The sequence below is a fragment of the Phoenix dactylifera genome, chromosome 3 (genome assembly GCF_009389715.1).
Source record: "Phoenix dactylifera cultivar Barhee BC4 chromosome 3, palm_55x_up_171113_PBpolish2nd_filt_p, whole genome shotgun sequence".
Taxonomy (NCBI): domain Eukaryota; kingdom Viridiplantae; phylum Streptophyta; class Magnoliopsida; order Arecales; family Arecaceae; genus Phoenix; species Phoenix dactylifera.
The window spans coordinates 20,369,168-20,391,864 of NC_052394.1; the positions used below are offsets into that span (position 1 = coordinate 20,369,168).

A 22,697-nucleotide genomic window follows, 5' to 3' on the forward strand; every position below is an offset into this window, starting at 1 on the left:
AAAATGAAACTGGAACACATTTGTTTGAGGGGAGAAACCTGTTAGCCACTTCTTATAATTTTCGCACACTAGTTCTAATTTATCATGCCAATGATGAATATCGTTTCTGGAAAATAGAACCTCTCCTTAAATCTCAAGAAAAAAGTAAGTTGCTAACCATAAACAAGTAAAAGTCCGTTCTAGATCTGGAACCTAGGTGTTAAGAACAAGCAGATCTAATCATTCATTGCTCACAATGCTGAAGATCAGCTTATACCCTGATGGAAAAAGATAAGAAAACCAGAAGCCACATAACACCCAGGTCCACTCTCACCTTGAGCAAAAAAAACCGCATCAAACCAAAATACCATAGTAGCGAAACGATTCTAAATGAGAAAAAAGACAGTATGAATTCAAGAACATATCAGATTTATTCTTTCAACAGACAGATATCGTACGCACTCATCAACTAAAAACTTACAAGAATCCAGAATTTTATATTACGATTTGTGTGCATATATAGTACTGAAAGAACCACATTCGAACAAAGCTTAGATCAATGATTTTTTTTTCTCCCCCTACAAAGAAAGAAAGGTAACGAAGACAAAAGAAATCTCATGGCCTCACCACCAGATCGGCATCACCATCAGACGCGCGCGGCGACGGCGGCGACGGCGGGGCCGGCGGCGGCGGTGGCGGACGAAGCGGTCCCTCCGAGGAAGGAGAGGAGCCCCGCAGCGGCGCCGCCGGGCTCCTGGTCGTCGAGAAAGAGGTCCTCGGGCACGCGGAAGGCGCCGTGGGCGCAGACGATGGCGACGCCGACCATGAGGGCGGAGATGAGGAGGGATCCGACGGAGGTGAGGAAGATGACGAAGACGGAGAGGAGGACGAGAGCGCCAAGGGTCTCGCGGTCGGAGAAGGTGCGGCCGAAGAGGACGAGAGGCGGATCGGCGGGGCGGAACAGGTAGAGGAAGCACCAGGCGGCGAGGAGGCCGAAGAGGACGAGGAGGGAGAAGGGATGGGAGAGAAGGGAGAGGGCGAGGACGGCGGCGAGGAGGGCGATGTAGTTGACGCGGAAGTAGGCGAAGTTCTTGCGGACGCGCAAGGAGGCGTCGGAGAGAGAGTCCGGGCGGGAGAAGGCGGAGCGGTCGACGAGCTCCGACCAGGGGCGGCGGTTGGAGAGGGATCTGCTGACGGAGTCGGAGAGGCGGGACAGAAAGAGGCGGAAAGCCGGCGTGGCGATCGGGGCGGCGCCAGTGCCGGAAGCGCCGGAGGAGGGGGCGGCGGCGGCGCCGGACTGGGAATTAGAGATGGGGAGGGGGGTCGGGGCCGGGGTGGAGGCCATCATCGCGGTGCCGGCGATCTGGGCGGGATTCTGGCGAGAGTTTTGGGGAGGAGGAGGGCGTGGTTAATTTATGGGGGGGTGGGGGGGATCCGGTGGTGGAGAGACTAGATGGGGGCAATTATTTTAATAAAAATAGAGGAGGTTGGGGTTTTCCAATTTCCTTGCTCCGGTATAAAGTCACCGCAAGGGTGGACCTAGGACGGAAGGTGGAAAGGAGGAGGGCGCTGTCGAGATGGTCCGAGGAGCATCGTAGTATTAAAGTGGTCCGGCATTTCTTGATGATCGAATCCGTGTCATGAACTTCACGAGCCGTAGATCAAACGGCCGTCGTGATGTTTGTAGGATTGAACGGGGTCACGGGGCATAGGTGTTCGTAGAAGGCGCTATTTTGGTTTGGTGGGTGGAAAGAACATCGACGGACGGCCAGGATTGGAAATTGACTGTCGGTGATGCCATATTTGTACAAGTGCGGCATAGCTTAGTATAGCGCTGGATACTGTATGTTGTCGAGCTTGACGTGGGACATTTCCGCGGGGACCTGGGTCCGAAACTAAACTCCAGTTTTGGTTGGGCTGGGTTTGAAGGTTAGCTATTCCAATTCAATTCAATGCTGAACCTGATCTCCTGAGTCCAAATCCAGCCTAGCTGAAAAATTTTCAACACGAACGCAAGTTGGATTGGTTCAAGTTATGCTTGGATCTAGTAAACTAAAATAAAGTTTAAGCCATGCAGATTGGATGTTTAATTCTAAAACTTAGATTAACTTTGAATTTGATTAGGTTGTGACCTATATAGGGCATAATGGCTTAGGCTTGATTTCTATCGGTTTAGATGATTGTCGTAAAAATTTGAGTTGGGCTAAAAAGCACCAAGTTCTCAACTCGAACCAATCCATCTTGAATTTGGTTCAGCACATTTCAATTCATCCAAAACCAAGATACATGCATGCATGCATGCATATAGACGCACATGCACACACCTACCCAAATTATGCGTGAGGTTAGGTTGGTTTTGGATGACAATCTAAATAGACAATGTCTTCCATGGTTGTCTCTTTGCCCCTTGACATGGCCATCGTGTGATGCCTAGATACATAATGTTCCCTATGGAATTTATTTCCCATGGCTATAATTTTTGATGCAAGGATTCTCGATCTACAGTACTCATTGTTCAGGGACGATTTGCAGTATAACAATAATAGCATTACGACGATTGCCACATCTCTAACCTAGGATGGCCATTACGACGATTGCCACATCTACTAATAGCATCCTCATTAGTAGGATTCCATGGAGTTCCATCTAATAGCATTACGACGATTGCCACATCTCTAACAAAGAAAAGATTGCTAAAACAAACACTCGAGGCATATTGGATAAACATATGCATGCAAGGCAAGGAGTTAGCCACACATCAACACATCTAGCACCACCCAAGAACCCTGTGACCACCAACCTCACAGACTCATTTTTATCATTTTCTTTCCATATGTCAATGGTATCCCTTCTAGTTCACCATGCATTCACCTAAAAAAATTCTTCTCTTTTAAGAGCTTCCTTCTCCTTGGTGTTTCTTTTTCTCTTTTTCATATATCTAACACGCATCTACCTACTAATGAATGGAATAAGGTGAGTGTCACAAGTATCTTGCATGACCATTGGTTCAGCTTTTAAGGCTTTTGACTGTAGATCCACCACCCTATCCATTGGAGACATCCTTGCTCATATCTCCATTCTCATTAATTAATTAAGAACATATTTTCTTTCCCCAGTTAAGGAACAATTTTAAAGTAACAAAATTGATTATTTTAGGGCCAATTCAAGATTTCTCTCTATATATCTCAAAGTATTCTTCTGGTACTTGATAAATTTCTAATTTGATGCTGTTCTCTACTCGTCTTATCAACTACCACTATAATTTGTAAATTAAATGAACCAATATGCCTTCTCTTGGACAGTTACAGCCGATCTGGTTAAAATAATTGTATGAAGGTAGGGAGTGGAAGTCTACATTAATTAATTAGCAAGATACTTAGTTTTATTACAAGTTGAGAAAAGGAGATCTATTACAAGTTATTGGGCATCTGACAATGTTATATCCATCTTATATTCTATCATTGTCAACTAAATCTGTATGCATTCTTACTTCTTGATTTTGTTTCTTTTTTTTTCTCATAATCACTCGATCAGGAAAAAAATATGTGTATGCATTTTGAAGTATGAAACAAAGCGAAGTATTTTGAAAGTCTTATTGGTGCAATCAATCAATTTGAATTTATAATTTTTGTCTTCAAGACTTCAAGATAGGTTAGTTTACTATTCTTTCCACAACCATCGTTAACTTACTGGTGCTCAATCTAATCTTAAAACTTTACTCGCTACTTGTTTTTTCTTCATTCTCCGTGCTAATATATTCTGTCCAAATAATACTTGTTAATATTGTATATATATGTGTGTATGCATGTATGTATCTACGTACTTACTCACATACATATATACTTACGCACATATGTATAAATGCATACGTTTCAAATCATCAGAAAGACACTCCACAAATTAATGGCAAGAACAATTACTTCCTGGATAAAACTAGCGATTCAAAGAAGAGAGAATTTGGAGGAGTAGTTTCCTATTCATGAAGACGTCTTTCTGTTTTTTTGGAGAAAAAGAGAGGGATAACGAAGCTATACTCCATTAAGATAATGAAATATTCATGAAGATGTCAATGCATGCTTCCATGCCTTTTAACAGTGGTTCAAATCCTGGGTATCGTTCTGAAAAAAAAAAGTGTAACAAAAGACTTCAGAGATCCGGCTAATTTTGATTATAATACTTGATAAATGTAGCTTTAGATTTTAAAATTTGAAATCAGAAGACATTCTAGACTGGTAGAATTAAAATGGAAATTATGAATTCACTTCGATAAAGCGCTCTTTGATGTTGGCTGGAATTTTGATGATTGAAAAATGAGTCAGAACAAGACAAGTTAATTTATTGATTCCAGGTTCATTAGATTTTTTACCATGTCCATCGAAACCAGATCAGAGAGTCTGAAGGTCTTTATTAAGATAGAAACCAAACGAAATACTTGAGAGATCTGCTAGACTTCCACTTCCTATGAATCTGTATAGCTGTGTGGTTGCTATATAATGAACAATCAGAGACCTAAAGATGCATCTGTTTTGATTCATCAAGTACCATAAATAATGTTTTAGAAAACAAAATAAATAAATAAATAAAATAAAACACCATTTACCAGGTATACTCTTTCCTGCATTGAATCCTAACTTTTGTTTCTCAAAAAATCCTAACATGTGTAATTGCGTGTAAGCTAGGCTTTGCCTGAAAGGAGAAGCTTGGGATAGAAGTTGCATGCAATTCATATGAAGAGATCAGAAACCAGTAGTTTTCATGACAAGGAAGACTCCGGACTAGTGGATACGCTACCAGGGAAGAATTCTTTCTCTTGAGTGCCAGAGGAACAGCACCTACTCGTTCACCTATCATGCTTTGAAGCTATCTCTCCCTAATTTAGCAAATCGAGACACATCAGTAGATTACCAGCCTTCCACGAAATGCGAACTTCCTCATTCGAAGAGCATGATGTATATGGGCATCAACTTTTGTTTCTTCTTGAAAAGGAAGGTGTGAAATTTAATTTCAGCAAACTGCTTCAGGAAGCGTGGACTTTGAAGAGATATTGGTAATACAAGGAGCATAAGCAATGAATGGTAGGTGATAATTTGTGGATTAGATGATTAAGTTTGACCAAAATCTATCTATCCAAAGTAATCCTACCTTCTCTGCTCAAAATTTCTTGAGATACCCAAAAACATAAGAAAGCTGTTAAAATATTTATAGAAGAAGAAAAGAGAGAGAGAGAGAGAGAGAGAGAGAGAGAGAGAATTTTATTTCTTTGTTCCGTCATCTTCGGTACATCTCAGGAGTTACGTACACTCATGTACCGACTCTATATAAAAAATAATAATATAGGCCGATATAGAATCATACTAACAATAAAAAATATTACTAGCTAATATAAATTGTTATATGATCCTTAAATCACTTTAACAAGGTTATGCTGATAAAAAAAAATAATATAGGTTGATACATAATCACATTAATAAAAAAAATATTATGAGTGATGCAGACTGTTTTGTATTCTCTAAAATTATGCTAACAAAAGCAATCTACGGTAAGCTTTTTCAAACTATACGCTTCTGAGCTTATCTTGCAAATCTCAATTATATTCATATCTGGAGGTTACGTACTGCCATGATTATATATGCATTTCTGGAAAATCAGTGTTATGGCTGCTTTCGGCTTCCTCCCCTATCATTGAGGATCTCCTCTTTCAGATGCTTTATATTCCATGATGTATGTGATGAATTCCGCAATCGATTCATATCATGGCTTCTACTTGTCTTCCTGATATCTGGAGATGGATAAGAAACCTTCCCTCCACCAATCAATGGAATACAAACACCATTTCTCTTTGCATCTGTTCCTCAGAGTCAACAAGCCGATCCCTTAATCTGTCAGTCATCAAAAGCCTCCACAGACAAACACCACAAGTCACCTTCTCCATCTTTGCAGGCTTCCACATGCCTATTTACCTTTGGACATCCAATTCCTTCCGCCTGAACACCAAGGTCCAAGAGTACTTTGATGAAGACTTCATAACTCGTCTGTTCTGCAGCATCATCAATTCAGTCCTTAGGTATGGCTCCAATAAGAAAAGCCCCATCAGACAACCAGCAATGCAAATCAGTGTTGATTCCTCAGACATCTTCAATCTGGCATTCCTCAATCTTACTTTCCTAGTTTGCCTCTACGAACTTCGTCGGGACCTTCGCGCAGAATTCACAGACTCTCTGAGGCTTCAACTGGCTAGCTCGAGGTCCCAAGAAGCATCAAAGCTGTTGATGCGGGCCCTTGGATCCAACCTCGAAGAAAAATGGATGAGATCTATCAGCCTTGGCATCACTAATTGGATGATGGAGCTCCAAGCTTCAAATAGTCCTTTCACATCGCCCTCCGCATTGTTCTCATACGCCTCGTCAGAGAGCAGGCTATGGAAAGTGCAGCTGTACTGCCCAATGGCAGCCATGAGCATCGAAGATTCGAGCACAACGACTCCAGACGATCGCTTGGATTTCTCGCTGAAGTACCAGCAGTTCGAAGGTGTGATTCAGCTTGCGTACAAAATCATCTTTCGTCCGAGCTGGATCGAAGTGTCGGTCAGCGTGGATAACATAAGGTCAGTAGAATATCAGTTGCACTTCCAAGTTTTCAGAATCATAGAAGTCGAAGCGAACTTAATATATGTCTCTTTTTCCCCATGAATAGGTGTGATGTGTGCCCACTAGTATCTGATAGTCTGATGACTAGAAGAGGTTATGGACCTGAGGAGAAGCATTTCCCTTCTCGAATAACCTTGCAACTCACTCCAACCCTTCAGTCCGATGTGCTATCGGTATCGGTAAGCAAATCCACCGACAATCCTATCCAGGAAATTTCCACGGGGACGAGCCTCCAGGGCTCATTCGAACCCCCAAAGGCTTTGGGACTCTCAGTTACAGCTGCAGAAACTTTCACGATGAGCATGAAGCCTTGGAGATTTGAGCAATCAGTCCATGGAAACAGCGCGATCCTGAATTGGTTTCTTCATGGTGGCATCAATGGCAGAGAGATCTTCTCTTCCAAGCCTTCGAAGCTGATGTTATTTCGACCTAAAGCATGGTTCAGAAACAGGTACTCGAAGGCTTCCAGACCTTTCACAAGACAAGGAGGGGTGATCTTTGCTGGAGACGAGTATGGGGAGAGTGTGCGGTGGAAGGTGAGTGAAGAAGCCTTAGGGAAGACCATGGAGTGGGAACTCAGAGGGAGGATTTGGTTGAGCTACTGGCCTAACAAGCAAAGAACCTTTCACAGTGAAATTAGGGGGTTAGAGTTCAGGGAATTACTTTATCTTTCACTAGACAAATAGCTCAGGATCAAGATCCTTGTCTTTTAGATCTCGGTCCCTAAAAATAAAAACTGTGTCATTTATTTAGTCATTCTGTATGATTTGCACCTTAGCTGATGAAATAAATTATGTGCTTGCAGACTTGCAATGCAGGTCTAATTGGAGAGTATTATTGGATCCTGACTTTATTGTTTATGTAGCAACTCAAAACTTCACCCAAAATAGCTAGCCGAAAAGTATTATTTGGATTCCTTAATCCTGTATAAATACCCAAAATCTATCCAGCAAATAACCAATGTGGGACTAAACACACGCCTACATGGTCCTCACATACTTCCCTTGTTCAAGCCTTGACATCCTCGTCAGGCTAAGGATTCAAATCTAATCACAAACACCACGATCGGCTCATGGTCAGCCCTAATGGATCCGTGCTGCAGTGTCCCTTAGTCCATATAGGTTATGAGCCGGATCCGCTCTGATACCATTTGTAACAACCCAAAATCTCACTTAAAATGGCTAATCGAAAGGTATTATTTGGATTACTCGATTCTGTATAAATACCTAATTAAGATCTACCAAGCGAATAACCGATGTGGAACTAAATACACACTCGCACAGATCCTCACAAATTCAATGCAGCTAAATCTATATCGAACTTTGAGTTAACCGGATGAACACATTCTTTCACTAATAAAAGGCCATATTGTCTAGAAAATAGGATGTCAAATCAGAAAATCAGACATTCAAAATGACCGGAAAGACATGGCAAACTGAAATCACAGTTTCACCAAGTTCTTTATTGATCTATGTACACAATGCATGCCCGCATGGCCAAACACACACCTTCGAGCACGTCCCGCATGCATGCGAGCATGCAGAAACTCACGCATCCACAACATCTTCTCCTACATGATAGAAGTCTCTCGGACATCTAATCAAAAGACCGAATTGGAAAGGCATTCAAGAATTGGAGTTGAATTGGAATTCAGAACATTTTGCACTACCGCCAATGCTAGCAACATGAAGGACCACATGTCCCTCTGCATGCCATTAAATTCTGTCAGCAAAATAAGTAGATATAGGGCCTGAGTTTATGCTACATTCTCCTGCTTCTAAACACTCCTGCAAATCAAAAATAATGATCCAAAATGACTAGAGAATAAAGACCAAGCCTTGATTGAATACAAGAACACAGAACGTAATAATCAAGCAACATGCTGTGATGCTAATAGCTTGTGAGTATTACAGATAAATGGGATAAGAAGTTGAAGGGAATGTGTGCATCTCGTAGCATCTGACTATGTCATAGCAAGCAAGAATGATCATTTGCTAGTACTGTATGGAAGCATTTGTATCAACCTAAGGAGCTTAGAAGACAAAAGTTGCCCTGTTGTTAAATAGTGCCATTCCGGAACATTTAGGAAACTAGTCTATCAGAGTAGCTATGGAAAGCATACCAAAAATATGGGCATGATAGCATCAGAAGGTCAAAATCAAACTAGCAATTATTATAATGCCAAAGTTTTTGGTATCTTGTATCTGAGTTAAGATAAACATAAAGTGAGACACCTGAATGTTCTTCCCATCCTATTATTAGACAGATAAGCTAAACAGCAGAATGCACCATTTTCTCATCCTCGGTGCCGCAGTAAGACTGAAACAAGAGCATTATTATACTGCCTTTACACACCATAAGGGTACCCAAAACATTGAAGCTAGCATTTGCAGATGTAGGAAGAAGAGATGAAAGATGAGAATATATCAGAGTCTTCAACTGACAATTGTGATAATAGTTACGGATAAATCTGTCAGTAGATATTCTTTTATATACATAAAGATTGACATGGAGGGATCTCAAAGCTAAGAAGATGACATGACATGGAAATAGTAGATATCCATGTCTATTGCTGATGTAAAGCATGCGAACACTCATGAGCATATTCTTGTGTCTGATGAGCCTAACGAAAAGGAAAATTGCAATGAAGAAATAATCAAAAATTATGTATACCCATCTTAGGGTCACTGAAGAAGCTGAGGTTGCTTGCCTTTGAGTCACAGAACTTGAGGAAGAAACGGGACTTGGGAATAGACAGTTTGGTCTCCAAAATTGTAGCAATTGCCGCACTAAGCTTCTTGTTTAGATCAGGATTCAGTCCTAAGATGGTAACTAGTTGACCATATGCTGCAGGTTGCTGGTTCCCCCCCAAAATGATATTGGAACAAAAAGTAAAGCACTCAGATCACAGACTTGACAGCTAAGGTTAAGAAAAAAATACAGCAAATTCATTAAGCAGCAATATGTTGGTAAGCTTAAATCAGTATTAATTCCACATGTTATGACCATTGTTGCTTCGGATACAAGGTGTGTCCACATGATGAAAGTAAGTGATAATTAGAAGAAACTATTAAGGGACACCGAGTAGTTACGATCATAATATACATTCTAATTTGAATCCCCCTTTCTTGTCCCTGACAAAAAAAAATCAAAGAAAATATCAGGTTGATCAAAAAGAAGAATAAAAATATGGATTCAGTTGCAAATTGTTAGACATATTATTCAGATTACTTTAAAATAAATAATTACAAGATGAAAAATATGTGGCCAATTACTAAGATGTTAAAAGGAAAACAAGATGAAAAGTGATCCACAAGCATTAAAAGGCATGGCCACCTGCAGCAAGATGATGGACACAATTAATGGAGTTACTTTTGGAGAAAAGTGCTGACATAGATAATGCTGAATGAATCAAGATCCATGCAACTGGCAGCATCAAAGTGATTAAAAAATAAGAATATTTCACATCAAAATGATCTAAAAGAAGCAGAACTCATTCTGTGACAGCCAGTTACCAGATTGCTAGCTGGAGAAAAGGATGAAAATCGACAATACTAAACAAATTGAAGCTCTGCTGAGATTTTACAATTGCAGAACAAAAAGTCTTTATGGTGGAAGCATGTCCATAGGCAGGCAGCATATGTTCGGAAAGCCACATATTATTACATTAAATTCCAGCACCCTTGCATATGTCTCTCTTTACTTCAAGGACTAGCAAAGAAGCAGGTAAATGCAAGTCAATCTAGAAGATATGGATTGCAAAGAATTAATGATGGACAGCCAAGGTAACATTCTAAAGCAGTAGAATATCTAAACACTTCGGCAGTTTTATGAGAATTATCTGCCACTCTTATTTAAAATCTAAGCCCCAAACACTACTGAAAATATGCTAAATGAGCAAGGGCAGAGAGAATTTATTCATTTCGTCAGAGCCAACCTCTATAGTCGGCAATGAGAACTTGTCGAAACAAGTGGTTGCTTGAAATTGTATATGATAATGTTGGTGCAAAAACATTTCAGCAGTGCTGAAACTAACTGTTAAATCATTCATGATGGATATGAGTTTGATGAGGAGGTGAATATGGATTAATAACTGTGAGAGCTATTTAAAGGTTAAAGGTTAAAACCCTTTGTTTTTTTGTGGGGTGGGGGAAGGGCAGAGGGTGGGGCAGGGCATGGGGACAAAGGAAGGGTAGGGGGTGGGGGAGGGCTAGGGTGAGAGGTAACTCACAAATTGGTGTGACCAATAAAGGTGGTGGAGAAATATCATGACAACCATTGTCATCCAAAATGAAGCAGAAGAAATAACACATGATATAAGATCATCTAGCTTTTGGCAGCAACCACTTTCATAGTTATACATAAGCTCATCGGCCAAAGAAGAAGAAGAAACAACTCATGACATTGAAGGATATGAGAAACTCTAAAAGGTCTGAGACAAACTAAATTTCAAACACAATGAGCAAGAAAGGGAGTATCAGATAAGATCCTCAAATGACATCAAAATTGTATGATTTAAGTATATCAATGCAATCACCACATTATCAACAAAGTTAGAAGGCTATGGTGTGAAAACAAGTTCAGTTTTAGGATTTGGATGCCTAAAACAGAAATTTTGATAAAAATGGTTGCTAATTTTGATATTTTTTTTTATGGGGATTATTTCATGAAAAAAAAAACCCTAACTTTTTCAATAGCCTAATTGAGTTGAACTTTATTTTCAAGCATTGTTTGGTAACTGATCAAGGTCGATGCTAAATGTTTGAGGTTCCAAATGAATGAGCACTTCATTTGCAACCCCTTTATGCATGAAGCTAGCTGTCCGATGGCACCAGTGAATGGCAAGTTATCTATGGAAAATAACAAACCGATACATCTTGGTCTCTTCTCCAAGAGACCACTCAAAAAAGAAAAAAAGAAAAAAAAAGTGATGTCCCTTTTTCTCATCATATAGCTCATCCTAAAAGTCTCAAAAAAGCTAATACAATAGATTTAATTTATGCATATATAGTTTATTAACTACTGCCGATAATAAAGGACATCCATTTTTTTAAAAAAATTCTGGGTGAAGTGTGGAAACTAAACTCAACTTTGATGGCTGCACACCTATAACTCAAGTACCACAAAGAAAACAAAAGCAAGTAACTCAGCAAGTTATTCTAGTTTTGAAAACCATCAGATCCTTATATATATATATATATATATATATATATATATATGTTGGTGATCCCTTCATTGTTGATTCACAAAATTCACTATAACATTCCATAACACAATTTGGATCTGGTCCAACATAACCTAGGCAATAAAACATACATATCTGACATTGTTTATATGAGAATTATCTCGTTTAAGATAGAAAACTAGAATTTTTTTAGAATGATTAAGATATCCCAATTTCTCAAATGATATAGTTATGACTTTCTTATACGTCGATTTTTTGGTAAAATTATATATTGATTTTGATATTTGATAGTTATAAAACTGATAAGACTATGATAAATAGTCTTAATCTATGTAATATTTAGTTTCAGTTAAACTAGTCCAAATGGACTTACGTAGGAGACCACCCCTCACCGTGTTGGCCAATATATTACAGCTGTATGGTTTACGTAAACCAATACATTAATCTCAAGTTCGGTCAGCAACTAAGAATAGGGTGGTTTCGTGAAAACCATGGTCCCAAACCAGTTGCTTTACTATGATGCCGTCAAAGAATGTTACATCAGGCCTGGTTCTGGTTTCATAAGGACTTAGAGAGTTGGGACTTTTTTCAATAGAGGATAGATTTGGATCAGATCAACTTGCTTAGATTCATTGATAGACGGTAGACGGATAAAATTTATTTAGACCTTTGAACTATTTAATTTTTATTTTAACCTGTTTAATAGTTGAGTAAGATGAGATCATGACTAAGATCATTTAATTCATTTAAGATATGCTTAACTCCTTTAAAATCTATTTAACCCGTTTGTATCCTGGCTTCTGCAACCTACTTAATATATTTAAATACATTTAATTCATTAAAAATTCATTAAATCTTGTCTATCCCACCTGACGTGGTTCAACTTGTTAGGTTGACTTAGATTCTCTATAAGATAAACTTATAAACAAGCTTTGGATTTTACTATGTTTAATGAATAGATCTCATTTGGATTGATAAATTTTAACCTGACGTGCATTCAAGCAGACCTACCCTATTCCCGGAAGGAAAAAAATAAACTAAAAAGATCCGAAGGTCACGAGAGAATAAAACTATCAGCGGTAAAAGCATGTTGAAGAGTCAAACATCCGCTGGCTGAACGGTCGATCACGGTATCTTCCTTTCCAGAAAATTCCGACAGCTCCCATCTTTTCCTTTAGTCCCTGTCTTATCCGATAAAGTATTTTGGGGCGCAATCATGTCACCAAATGCATCTCCTGCACACGTATCATAAATCCGATGGGTCAGGAAATCCCAGAATCTCACCAATGAGCTGGTGCCATATGACATGGAGAACAAGTTTGGTGCAGTAGCTGGGCCCTGTAGGAAAGTCTCCCCCAGATCTACGTCCCAGCTCCGATCCCTACCGTCCATCTCAACAACGCACTCTTATGGATTCCCGTTGTTTTCCGGCCGCGCGCCAGCTCTCTCGAGTTTCAAAGAGCCGATCTCAAGCGGTAATATACTCCGCAGACAAACTAGAAACCTCAAATCCTCCCACGCCGACATCCATCTACCAGATAATCCGGAACTAATCCTACGGTTCATACTCACTGAAGAGGGCGACATATTCTAGATTAAAGCAATGACGAGGAGCACCAGCTGTAACACTGACTAAGTAAAACTTAGTCATAAAATTACAAGAATTGCCATTATGGAGGCGGCTCAGCTGTCGCTTTCGTTTCCACCTTCTCTTCTTCTTCTTCCGCTCTCTCTCTCTCTCCGCGTTATTTCCTTTTCGTCTTTCGTCTGCCAACCACCTGACGTCTACTCGGAAAACCGCGTTCTTTTATCCCCAGATACTCTCCCCCACCCAATCCAAACCCTAAACCTAACCCTATCTTCGAAGGCCCTAATTCTCGCGTGCTGGCCATGGAGGACGAAGGCAAGTGACGGCCGGAGTGTTGGCGGTGGCGGAAGTGGGAAGGGAGTGGTGGAGAGGTTTCCAACTGGAATGGCCGCGGAGAACGGCGAGGATAAGCTGCTCGCCGCCGTCCGCCATATAGCCAAGACGCTGGGCCGGACGGAGACCATGGCCGATGACATCCTCCAGATCTTCTCCACCTTCGACGGCCGCTTGTCCCGCGAGAGGCTTTCCGAGAAGCAGCAAGAAGACGGCATCCTCGGCGATGGTGGAGGCGGGGGCGTCGCCGCTGGCGACGACCGCCTATCGCTCTCGTCCGTCGACCGGACGCTCCGGTCTCTGGACCGCCAGATCTCCCGTTTCGTAGCCTCGGAACGGTTGATCTGGTCCAACTCCGCCGATGCGTCGGCGTTTCTCGAGGCGGTCGACGATCTGTTGGCCACGATCCATGATCTCGAACCGCCGGCGCCGGGGAACAAGCCGCTGCTCGACCGGGCGGATAATCTGCTCCAGAAATGTATGCTCCGGCTCGAGGACGAGTTCCGCTCGCTGATCGAGCGATCAGACGCTGGATTGCCGTTGGATGCGCCGGCGGCGGTGTCGTCGCCGTTCGATTCGGACGGGGAGGATAGCGACGGCGACGACGGCCGGGTCCCGGTGGCTCACCCGGTCACGGATTACGACATCATCATCGACGCCCTCCCACCGGGCACCGTCTCCGACCTCCACGAGATCGCGCGGCGGATGGTGGCTGCCGGCTTCGGCCGGGAGTGCGCCGAGGTCTACGCTCTCGCCCACCGGGATTTCGTCGAGGAGAGCGTCGCCCGGCTGGGTATCCGCCCCCGTACCGCCGAGGAGGTCCAGGGCACGCGTCGGGCCGACCTCGAGGAAGAGATAGCCCGTTGGATCAAAGCCTTCAAGATGGTCTTCCGCATCCTGATTCCCAGCGAACGCCGCCTCTGCGACCGGATCTTCGCTGGCCTGCCCCCCTTCGCCGACCTCGCCTTCGCCGCCGTCTCTCGCGCTTCGGCGATCCAGCTCCTCTCCTTCGCCGATGCCGTCGCCATCGGGAACCGAGCACCAGAACGCCTTTTTCGGGTCGTCGACATGTACGAGGCGGTGCGGGACCTCATCCCGGACCTCGACCTCCTCTTTTCCGACCAGTACTCCACCTTCCTCCGGACGGAGGCTGCGACCGTCTCGAAGTCCCTGGCGGCGGCTATCCGGGGGATCTTCATGGAACTGGAGAACCTAATCCGGCGAGATCCGGCGCTTGCCTCCGTGCCCGGTGGAGGCCTCCACCCGATCACCCGCTACGTGATGAACTACCTCCGGGCGGCCTGCGTCTCCCGGCGAACCCTCGAGGAGGTCATGGAGGAAGACACCGGAACCGCCTCCCCGCCCGATCCGGACCGTCCGTCCTCTTCCCTCGCTGTCCAGATCTCGTGGATGATGGACGTCCTCCAGGGGAATCTCGAGGTGAAGTCCAGGATCTATCGCCAGCCGTCGCTGAGCTACATCTTTCTGATGAACAACGGGCGGTACATCATCCAGAAGGTGCGGGACAGCGAGCTGAGTGTACTCCTCGGGGAGGAGTGGATCAGACGGCAGATGGCGAGGGTCCGGCGGTGGGGCATCGAGTACCAGAGGGCCACGTGGAGCAAGGTGATCGCGGTGCTACGGACGGACGGGGCGACCGGATCGGCGTCGGCGAAGGCGATGCGCGAGCGGCTTCGGGTTTTTAACGCGTATTTCGACGAGATATATCGGGCGCAGACCGCGTGGGTCGTGGCGGACGAGCAGCTGAAGACGGAGCTCAGGATATCGGTGTCGGAGCTGGTCCTGCCGGCGTATCGGAATTTCTTGGGTCGGTACCGGAACGCCGGGGAGACGGGGAAGCACGCGGAGAAGCACGCCCGGTACAGCGAGGAGGACGTGGAAGCAAGGATTGGGGAGCTGTTCGAGGGAACGGGGAAGAGATCGTAAGGCGATTAGGCAAATAAACTAGATGTTTGGGTTATATTTTAATCAAATATAACTTTATGTACATTGGCTGTTGGGCTTTGGAGTTAGTTTGGATTGTAGCAATTGGGATGTAGTTGGTGTGTATATTAGGGGTGGAATGCCCTAAGAGATACTAATTTGTGAAATTTGTTATGATTTATTAGTTGACTATATTTTTCGAGCTCCAGTGATTTCGTACCGGCTGCTTTCTTTTCAAGGTTTTGGTTACCATTAATAACTTACTGAGTTAACAATGAGGAATTGTGTATCGTCTGTTCCATAACCATCCATTCAATCACCTGGCACCCCATTATAATGGATACGTCATTCATAATGTGCAACGACAAGGGTCTCGATCGTGTTGTTCTACTGGAATGGACAATCCGACGTGATGCAAAGATCACAGGTTTATCATGGAGGAAGGTGCAAGCTAGAAATGGTCGACTGTGGGATCCAATATGATGGACTGAGAAAGATATTTTATGATACTCCAATCTGAAGTTGGAAGTCATGTGCCAATTATCAATCATGCAAAACTTGTACCAACATTGGAAGTTTTGCATGGCAATGACGTCGATGCGATGCTGAGCTTATCCCCGAGAATATTCTTCTCTATTAGCCTCTCTGCATCAATGGACCGAGCAGGTGCTGCTGCAGCATCTCCTACAGAGAATGCTGCTTTTCATCCATCAAAATAAGTTTCTGATTAAAATTAAATCAGATTTGGAGACTTGGTTATAGTAGGGTGAATCTTTATTCAGATCCGATCAAGCATAAATTGGACAATAAGAATCTTTTTTGATCCGAATTATAGGATATGATCTATTATTTCTAAATTGCTTATACATTAAAAATTATAAATTTAGATACTTTTAATATTTGCATCAAACTGACAAAAAATTAAATAATCTTAAATAATATAAAATAAATTTTTTTTTTGATTGCAAGTAGAAAGTTTTTATCATACTCATGTGCTAAAATATATGATAAAGTATTTAAATTAAAAATATATTTTATTAATTCTTATCTATGAATATTAAAATGTATATATTAAATTAATAGATCATAATGCTTAGATGATTGCAAAATACGATGTGATATCAATTTAATCGATTATTTTTTAACCTATTTTATGCATAGGTTAGAAACTGTAGAAACATATTTTTTTTATTTTTAAGCATATAAATAATGCAAGATCCCTACATATTAGACTCCGGGAGTAGAAGGAGACTGATATTTTATGATTCTTTAATACTAGATAATTCTCACTTGCCTCCAATATAGGTGACGGAGTTGAGATAGTTATCCAACAAATTACGGCCATAGCTGCATCGCCCCTACCAACCATTATCATATACAATGAATTTTTAATAATAACTATTATTTCATCGTAATGACAGTTACACATGAACAATGATGGTTGTTATTTAACATTTTCACCATTCACCTAATAAAATTACATTTTTTTTAAAATTAAAATCTAATTATCAGCTCAGAAAAGTTTTCATTTAATTCAACATTGTTATTATCGAATATTTTTTTATATATATATTTTCTTCCAAATATACCCCATCCAAGGTAAATATAACAGTTGTGAATTGTGATTTTGACAGCATCAACATTGTGGGAAAGCAAAATTATATTTAAAATCACAAGTGGCGCGGATGATTTGAGAGGCAAGCGGGTCCAATGGCCCCTGGGGAGGCATAATTTAAGGGGCCTGACGGCTTTGAGCCTATGTTGGTTCGAAGTAAATGAACGCTCCCTTTGAGCCACGGTTCTCTTTTATATTTGAGCATGGGTACGAGATAATGTTTTCTTTGCCTAAAAGCAAAGAAAGAAATCCTCCAACTAGGCTGAAACCAAAAGCCCAAGAAGGTGGGATGATGATCTTGCCAGGTCTCGAAACAGAGGACTGAAGTGCCATAAATTCTTTGTCAATTAAAACAATGAGAAAAGCACCATTCAGAGTAGATCACTGTTAAGAGGGTGGCGATTTAATGATACAAATTTCCTCGCACCAATTGAAACAAACGCCAAACGGGTTTTATACTAGTTTTGGAGAGAATGTCAAATGGCTCAGTTGATGAAGTCATTAGATATTGATATCAGTGACCTAGATTTAAATCCTTCATTTTTCATTTCATTTTCTTTTTTATTTATATTAATAAAATTTCTATTAACATGAAATATTAAATAATATTATGAAAATGAAAATAATTTAACGACAAGATTTATTGTCGTTTCTTGCATGTCTCTTTAAGAATGTAAACCAGCAAAAGAATGAAGCTGCATTCATTTCTTGCTAAACACTTAAAATCTGTTTCCCCGATAGATAGTGCAAGGCGCGAAAGAACAAGCAACGGCTTTTGCCGTTGCGCATTAGCGCAGCCGTTTTCTTTTTCGTAGCGCGTTAGTTTTGAGGCTGCGCCCCTCCGTTTTTCACCTTAAAACGCAGCGTCAAGGGCATATAGACTTTAGGACCTGGCTTCCCTATGTCTTCCTAGGGAGGTAAGAAGGAGAATGTAGTCAAAATATATGCGTTTTACAAACTGCAAACCTCTCCTAAGAGCGAATTTTCTGGAAAAGGGCTGTAGCCAAACTTTAACAAGAAAGTTAAAAGCATGAACACTATGAATAACTTCATTAATACTGCCTCAAATCTTAAAATGTATAATCCACTTGAAGCTTTATTTAGACTGGATATAAAAGTGTATCTCATTTCAATTATTCCAAACCTGTATGTAAGGAATCAAAATTTTCACTTTAACTGTATACCAAAAATCAAAAACCCTTTTGCACTGCAAGAACATGGCAGCCAAGTTCCCATTCTGACAAAAATTTAAAAAAAAACACCAGGAAGAACCAGCTTATTTCTATCTAATACTACAAATAACCTTTTTTGAGTATAAATACAGATGATAAATTGTATAGATAAATTTCTCTAACTCTACAACCTAGGTGATTCTGGGAACAGCCTCACAAGTCGTGAAATTCCAGTTCAGGAATGCCCTGGTCATTGGTAAGCCCATATTCCATATCTTGATTCATATGTCTGATAAAATCGCAGTCATCAACCATGTCAGCCGGTGTTTGCTCCATTGGACACCAGGTTCCCAGGCTCTTCCCATCTGAACTCTGAATTCCGAGTGAGAGAGCTGAAGGAGTGCCGTAATGCCCGATGGTATTTGCATCCACGCTTCCAACCTGGTCTTCCTCGCTCTTCATATTCTGGGTGGTAGCGGTGCTATTCGATGGATACGAGTCCATATTCCCCAGTATATCTTCAATGCCAAACATGTCCTGGGGTAGATCCTGTAAGGAATCAAAATGTTTAAAAAGCTCCTCATCTGCCTCAGTCTTCGCCATGCTCGTAACAGGTTGTTCTGCAGTTGATTGTGGAGGGTTGACACTTCTTGTTTCATCTCCTGCTTCTAGTTTTGGAGCCTCAACTCCTGATTCCTCAACACCAGAAACGTTGGAATGCTGTGACATGGTTGTTGTAGATTCATAGGATGCTGCATTTGCCAAGGTTGTATCTTTAGCTGCAATCCCGCATTCAGGGAGATTGAGGCGGGCACAGGGACCATACATAGCCCTTGCAGCTTCGTCATAGGCCATAGCAGCGTCCAATGCAGTGTTAAAGGTTCCAAGCCATAGGCGGCTGCCCCGGTTGGGCTCTCGGATCTCTGCAACCCACTTGCCCCAAGTACGCTGCCTCACACCACGGTAATTACAGTGCGAATTTTCTGGGCCTCCTTTTCCTTGCATGCATCCTTTCCTAGAACCCTTAGCAGGCACTCTCCGGGCATATTTATCAACATCACTGGAGCAGTCCAGTTGCCTGTTTAGCTCTCTCCACTTGGCAATTACCTCCGCTACAGGATGGGAGCCATCGTGCCGATTTCGCACCCTTTTCTTCCTGGAAGCAAAGCAAATAGACAGACAAGCCATTAAGCAGGAGATAAAAGGATCATCAGGTACAAGAATACTAGAGAAGTAGGCACGGCACTCAGTATTGGATAACATGGAGAAGTGAATTGGCAAATTTAACGAAAATAAACAAAAATATTCAAACAATCTCTGAAAATATCAGATAAACAACGTTCCACTTCCATGATCAACAAAAAAATAGCTAGCCTTGCTACAATCTCTTACCTCTGTAAGCACAAATATCCAAAGAGACGTTAGAAGCAGACTTTCTGCAGAATACCCGAGGCAAACTATCTATATCAAAGATTAGCGTGAATATTTTAGCTAATTGCAACCAATTTTCCAATACTACTTGATTGTATATAAGATCATATACATATTTGCTTACATGGTCGCTTTCAAAGTACATATCCAATTGACAGATCATGAATCGGAGCAGCCTTTTCTTAAACTCAAGACTTCCATATTATCTGGGAGATTAATAGCCAGCTCAAAATCAAAATTGTCTTTTGGCTCCTCTTACAAAATAGGATTGCAACTTCGGATAATTTATCCAAGAGGAATATACATGGGAATAATACATGTATAGACTTTGTCGCATCCAAGATTAAACCATCCTGAACCCTTCCCTTGATATGTCATGACCCTGGGATATCGTGGAGTTGCATATTTTGGCTTTCTGGGTATCATCATCAGCCTTCCCTCCTTCGAAGTTTTTGCTCATCTAAGAGAGAGCTGTTCTAGCAAGGATTATACCAGTTTGGGATCAGTTAATTCTTCAACAACACAGAGCATGATAGAAAAACGTTGGAAGCTTGCATGCTGGTTCTTTATCTTCTTGGGTTTCTGTGCTTCGAGAGAAAACTTTCAAAGACTATGGGGCTTCTAACGGCTTCAAACCTACTCTGTTTTCCTCCTTCCCTTGCTTCCCTTCTTACAGCTTCAAACTTAAGGCCTCTAATGTACCCTTTTCTTGATCCTAGTAAATTGGTGATGGTCTCCATCTTTACATCCAAGAGGGTTTTCTTTTTTTAATAAAAAGAAAGAGAGCACAAGACCTCCACCTCATTTTATATAATAAGGTTGGACTCGGAGCTATTCCTACAACTAAGCTTATATGTGTACCTATGAACTTCTCTTCTGAAGAAAAGCACACAATCTAGCAGTCACAGAGCCAGAGTTTTTGTAGTCTTACCACCAAAGGCAACCCTAGGATATGGAGATACTACTATTCCTAATAAACAGTGGGGTTGCCATCACCAAAGTTTTAAACCCTAGACCTCTCCCAAGTGGATAGGGGTGTCAACGAGCTAAGGTTGGTTGATAAAATATGGAGATACTAGTCTTAATTTCATGAGAGTATATACATTTGGTTTAGTCATATCTCATTGTAACACATATCCTTCATAACTTTGAAGTCCTGATGCTTCCAATGCATCCAAAAAAAAAAAAAAGGACTTACAACTATCTGGAGAAGTGTCGGAAGAAAGGTATGAGATTTAACTCTCTAGTCTGAACAATGGAAAGCCTTCAATGCTCCAACAAAACAATCTCACTTTTAATACCAGAAAGTGTTGGAGCTGGTACTGATGTTGAATTCTCCTAAAGCAACCTACAGTGGCATTTATGTCGCTGATAAAGCACAGTCCAACAAAAGTTCTGCTGCCATAAATACAAAAGGAATGAGTTTTGCAAAAAGTAAATTCTTACTTATAGTAGACAAAGTAATGTGTAATGTTTGTATGCATAGAGTTTTTTAATCTAAGCTGTTACATGTTCAGTCTCTGATGATTGATGGCGAAACGATATTTCAACGAAATGCTGCTGATATGGAGATTTTTTTTGCTTTTTTTTTTGTTTGTTTTTTTGAGTAGATGTTGCCGATATGGAGATAAAAGAACTGGGTTTTTTAAAAATCCATACCTAGTAGCATGATGCAATCAAGTCACCCCCGATGCCATTCCTGCTCTCCCAAATCTAGTTCCGCACAAGTCACAAGCACAAATCAGAAGAGCATGTGATCCATAAACAGAGAAAAGTAGCGAAAAGAATACACTGAGGATAAATATACACAGAATTGCAAGAAACGTTAAACTTCTTACCACCTTACGCTTTTTAACATTTATGACCAAGCCTAGCCCATTCCACCCAATTATTTTAAATTTTAACGACTAAGATCTTGCTCCCCCCTTTCTTCTACTCCCAAATGAAACATTTCTAGCAAGAGTTAACTATAACCGATTTCAATAGTTCAAAGTGAAACCCTTCATCCATCTCTAAGATTTCAGTCGTTAACTATCACTATATTGATTTCTACCAAAAATCAAATATTTCCCTCAAAAAATCACCCATCACATGGACGAACAACTAGTTATCGAAAAAGTTTCATGGAAATCAGATGCCACTGCTCCAAGAATTCAAAAATCCAGACGAAACAACAGCCAAAAAAAAAACCCCAAGATTGATCGCAAGAAACATAGTTGGGAAAACGGAACAGAATCAAAGATTGATCGAAGTTTCTCACCTTTCGTTCCCCGACATACGGCGAACAACTCCTCCAGAAAAAGAATTTGGAAGCCCTTTGATCTCTCTATCTTCTTTGATCTTTTCCCTGCTGGGATTATTTCTCTCTCACGAGTTCTCCGTTCTCTCTCTCTCTCTCCCTCCCCGCTCCTTCCTCTTACTTGCTGGCGAAGAAAACTCCCCCAGCCTTCGACTAGCAACTTTATTTATAGACGCCTCTTTCTGGATAACTCCAAAACCCAGCACGAATCTTGATAACGTGGCTCTGACCGTGCCCCTTCCGTGGCCCTACGCCGGGCCGTTGCTTTTAACACGTGGCGTGGGAGTTTCCAGAGGCGACAACGAAGCCCGATCCGATCCCCCCCCGCCCCCTATCGTTTCCTTGGCCACGAAGCTTGGTGTAAAATAACATTTCCTCACCGCCGTCGTCCCAGATCCGAAATCCGGCCTTCGCCGGGAAAAATTATTTCGGATAGATGTATTGCGGTGGGCTCATCATTTAGCCGCGCGCTAACACGTCTCGGTGATTGATGGCGTGCACCAG

The 22,697-nt window shown here is 41.6% G+C and overlaps 4 protein-coding genes across 9 annotated transcripts; 2 read left to right on the forward strand and 2 right to left on the reverse strand.

The window, feature by feature from the left end:
* Positions 1-372: 372 nt before the first annotated feature.
* Positions 373-1,409, reverse strand: LOC103714372 (PRA1 family protein B4). The gene has a single exon (XM_008801588.4). It carries the CDS (start codon positions 1,325-1,327, stop codon positions 626-628), a length of 702 nt encoding a protein of 233 aa, XP_008799810.1. The 5' UTR covers positions 1,328-1,409; the 3' UTR covers positions 373-625.
* A 4,297-nt stretch (positions 1,410-5,706) lies between these two features.
* Positions 5,707-7,541, forward strand: LOC103714371. 2 transcript variants are annotated; one of them, XR_005511198.1, is made up of 3 exons: positions 5,707-6,583; positions 6,673-7,390; positions 7,438-7,541. XR_005511198.1 is itself a non-coding variant. In XM_008801587.3 (2 exons), exons 1-2 carry the CDS (start codon positions 5,733-5,735, stop codon positions 7,310-7,312), a joined length of 1,491 nt encoding a protein of 496 aa, XP_008799809.1. In that variant the 5' UTR covers positions 5,707-5,732; the 3' UTR covers positions 7,313-7,432. The 2 variants fall into 2 exon arrangements, 1 of the variants encoding a protein (XP_008799809.1); XM_008801587.3 differs by lacking the exon at positions 7,438-7,541 and having other exon boundaries at positions 6,673-7,432.
* A 5,667-nt stretch (positions 7,542-13,208) lies between these two features.
* Positions 13,209-15,884, forward strand: LOC103714370 (exocyst complex component EXO70B1-like). Its single transcript, XM_008801585.4, has one exon. The coding sequence runs from the start codon at positions 13,484-13,486 to the stop codon at positions 15,677-15,679; it is 2,196 nt and encodes a 731-aa protein (XP_008799807.2). The 5' UTR covers positions 13,209-13,483; the 3' UTR covers positions 15,680-15,884.
* Positions 15,885-18,361: 2,477 nt separating this feature from the next.
* LOC103714369 (dehydration-responsive element-binding protein 2C-like) lies at positions 18,362-22,332 on the reverse strand. Of its 5 annotated transcripts, none has more exons than XM_008801584.4 (4): positions 22,155-22,318; positions 21,554-21,607; positions 21,093-21,289; positions 18,362-19,619 (listed from the first exon to the last, which is right to left on the reverse strand). In XM_008801584.4, exon 4 carries the CDS (start codon positions 19,466-19,468, stop codon positions 18,677-18,679), a length of 792 nt encoding a protein of 263 aa, XP_008799806.2. In that variant the 5' UTR covers positions 19,469-19,619; positions 21,093-21,289; positions 21,554-21,607; positions 22,155-22,318; the 3' UTR covers positions 18,362-18,676. The 5 variants fall into 5 exon arrangements, with proteins under 5 accessions (XP_008799806.2, XP_017700067.2, XP_008799805.2 ...); XM_017844578.3 differs by having other exon boundaries at positions 21,093-21,292; XM_008801583.4 differs by lacking the exon at positions 21,093-21,289 and having other exon boundaries at positions 22,155-22,317.
* Between the last annotated feature and the right edge of the window lie 365 nt (positions 22,333-22,697).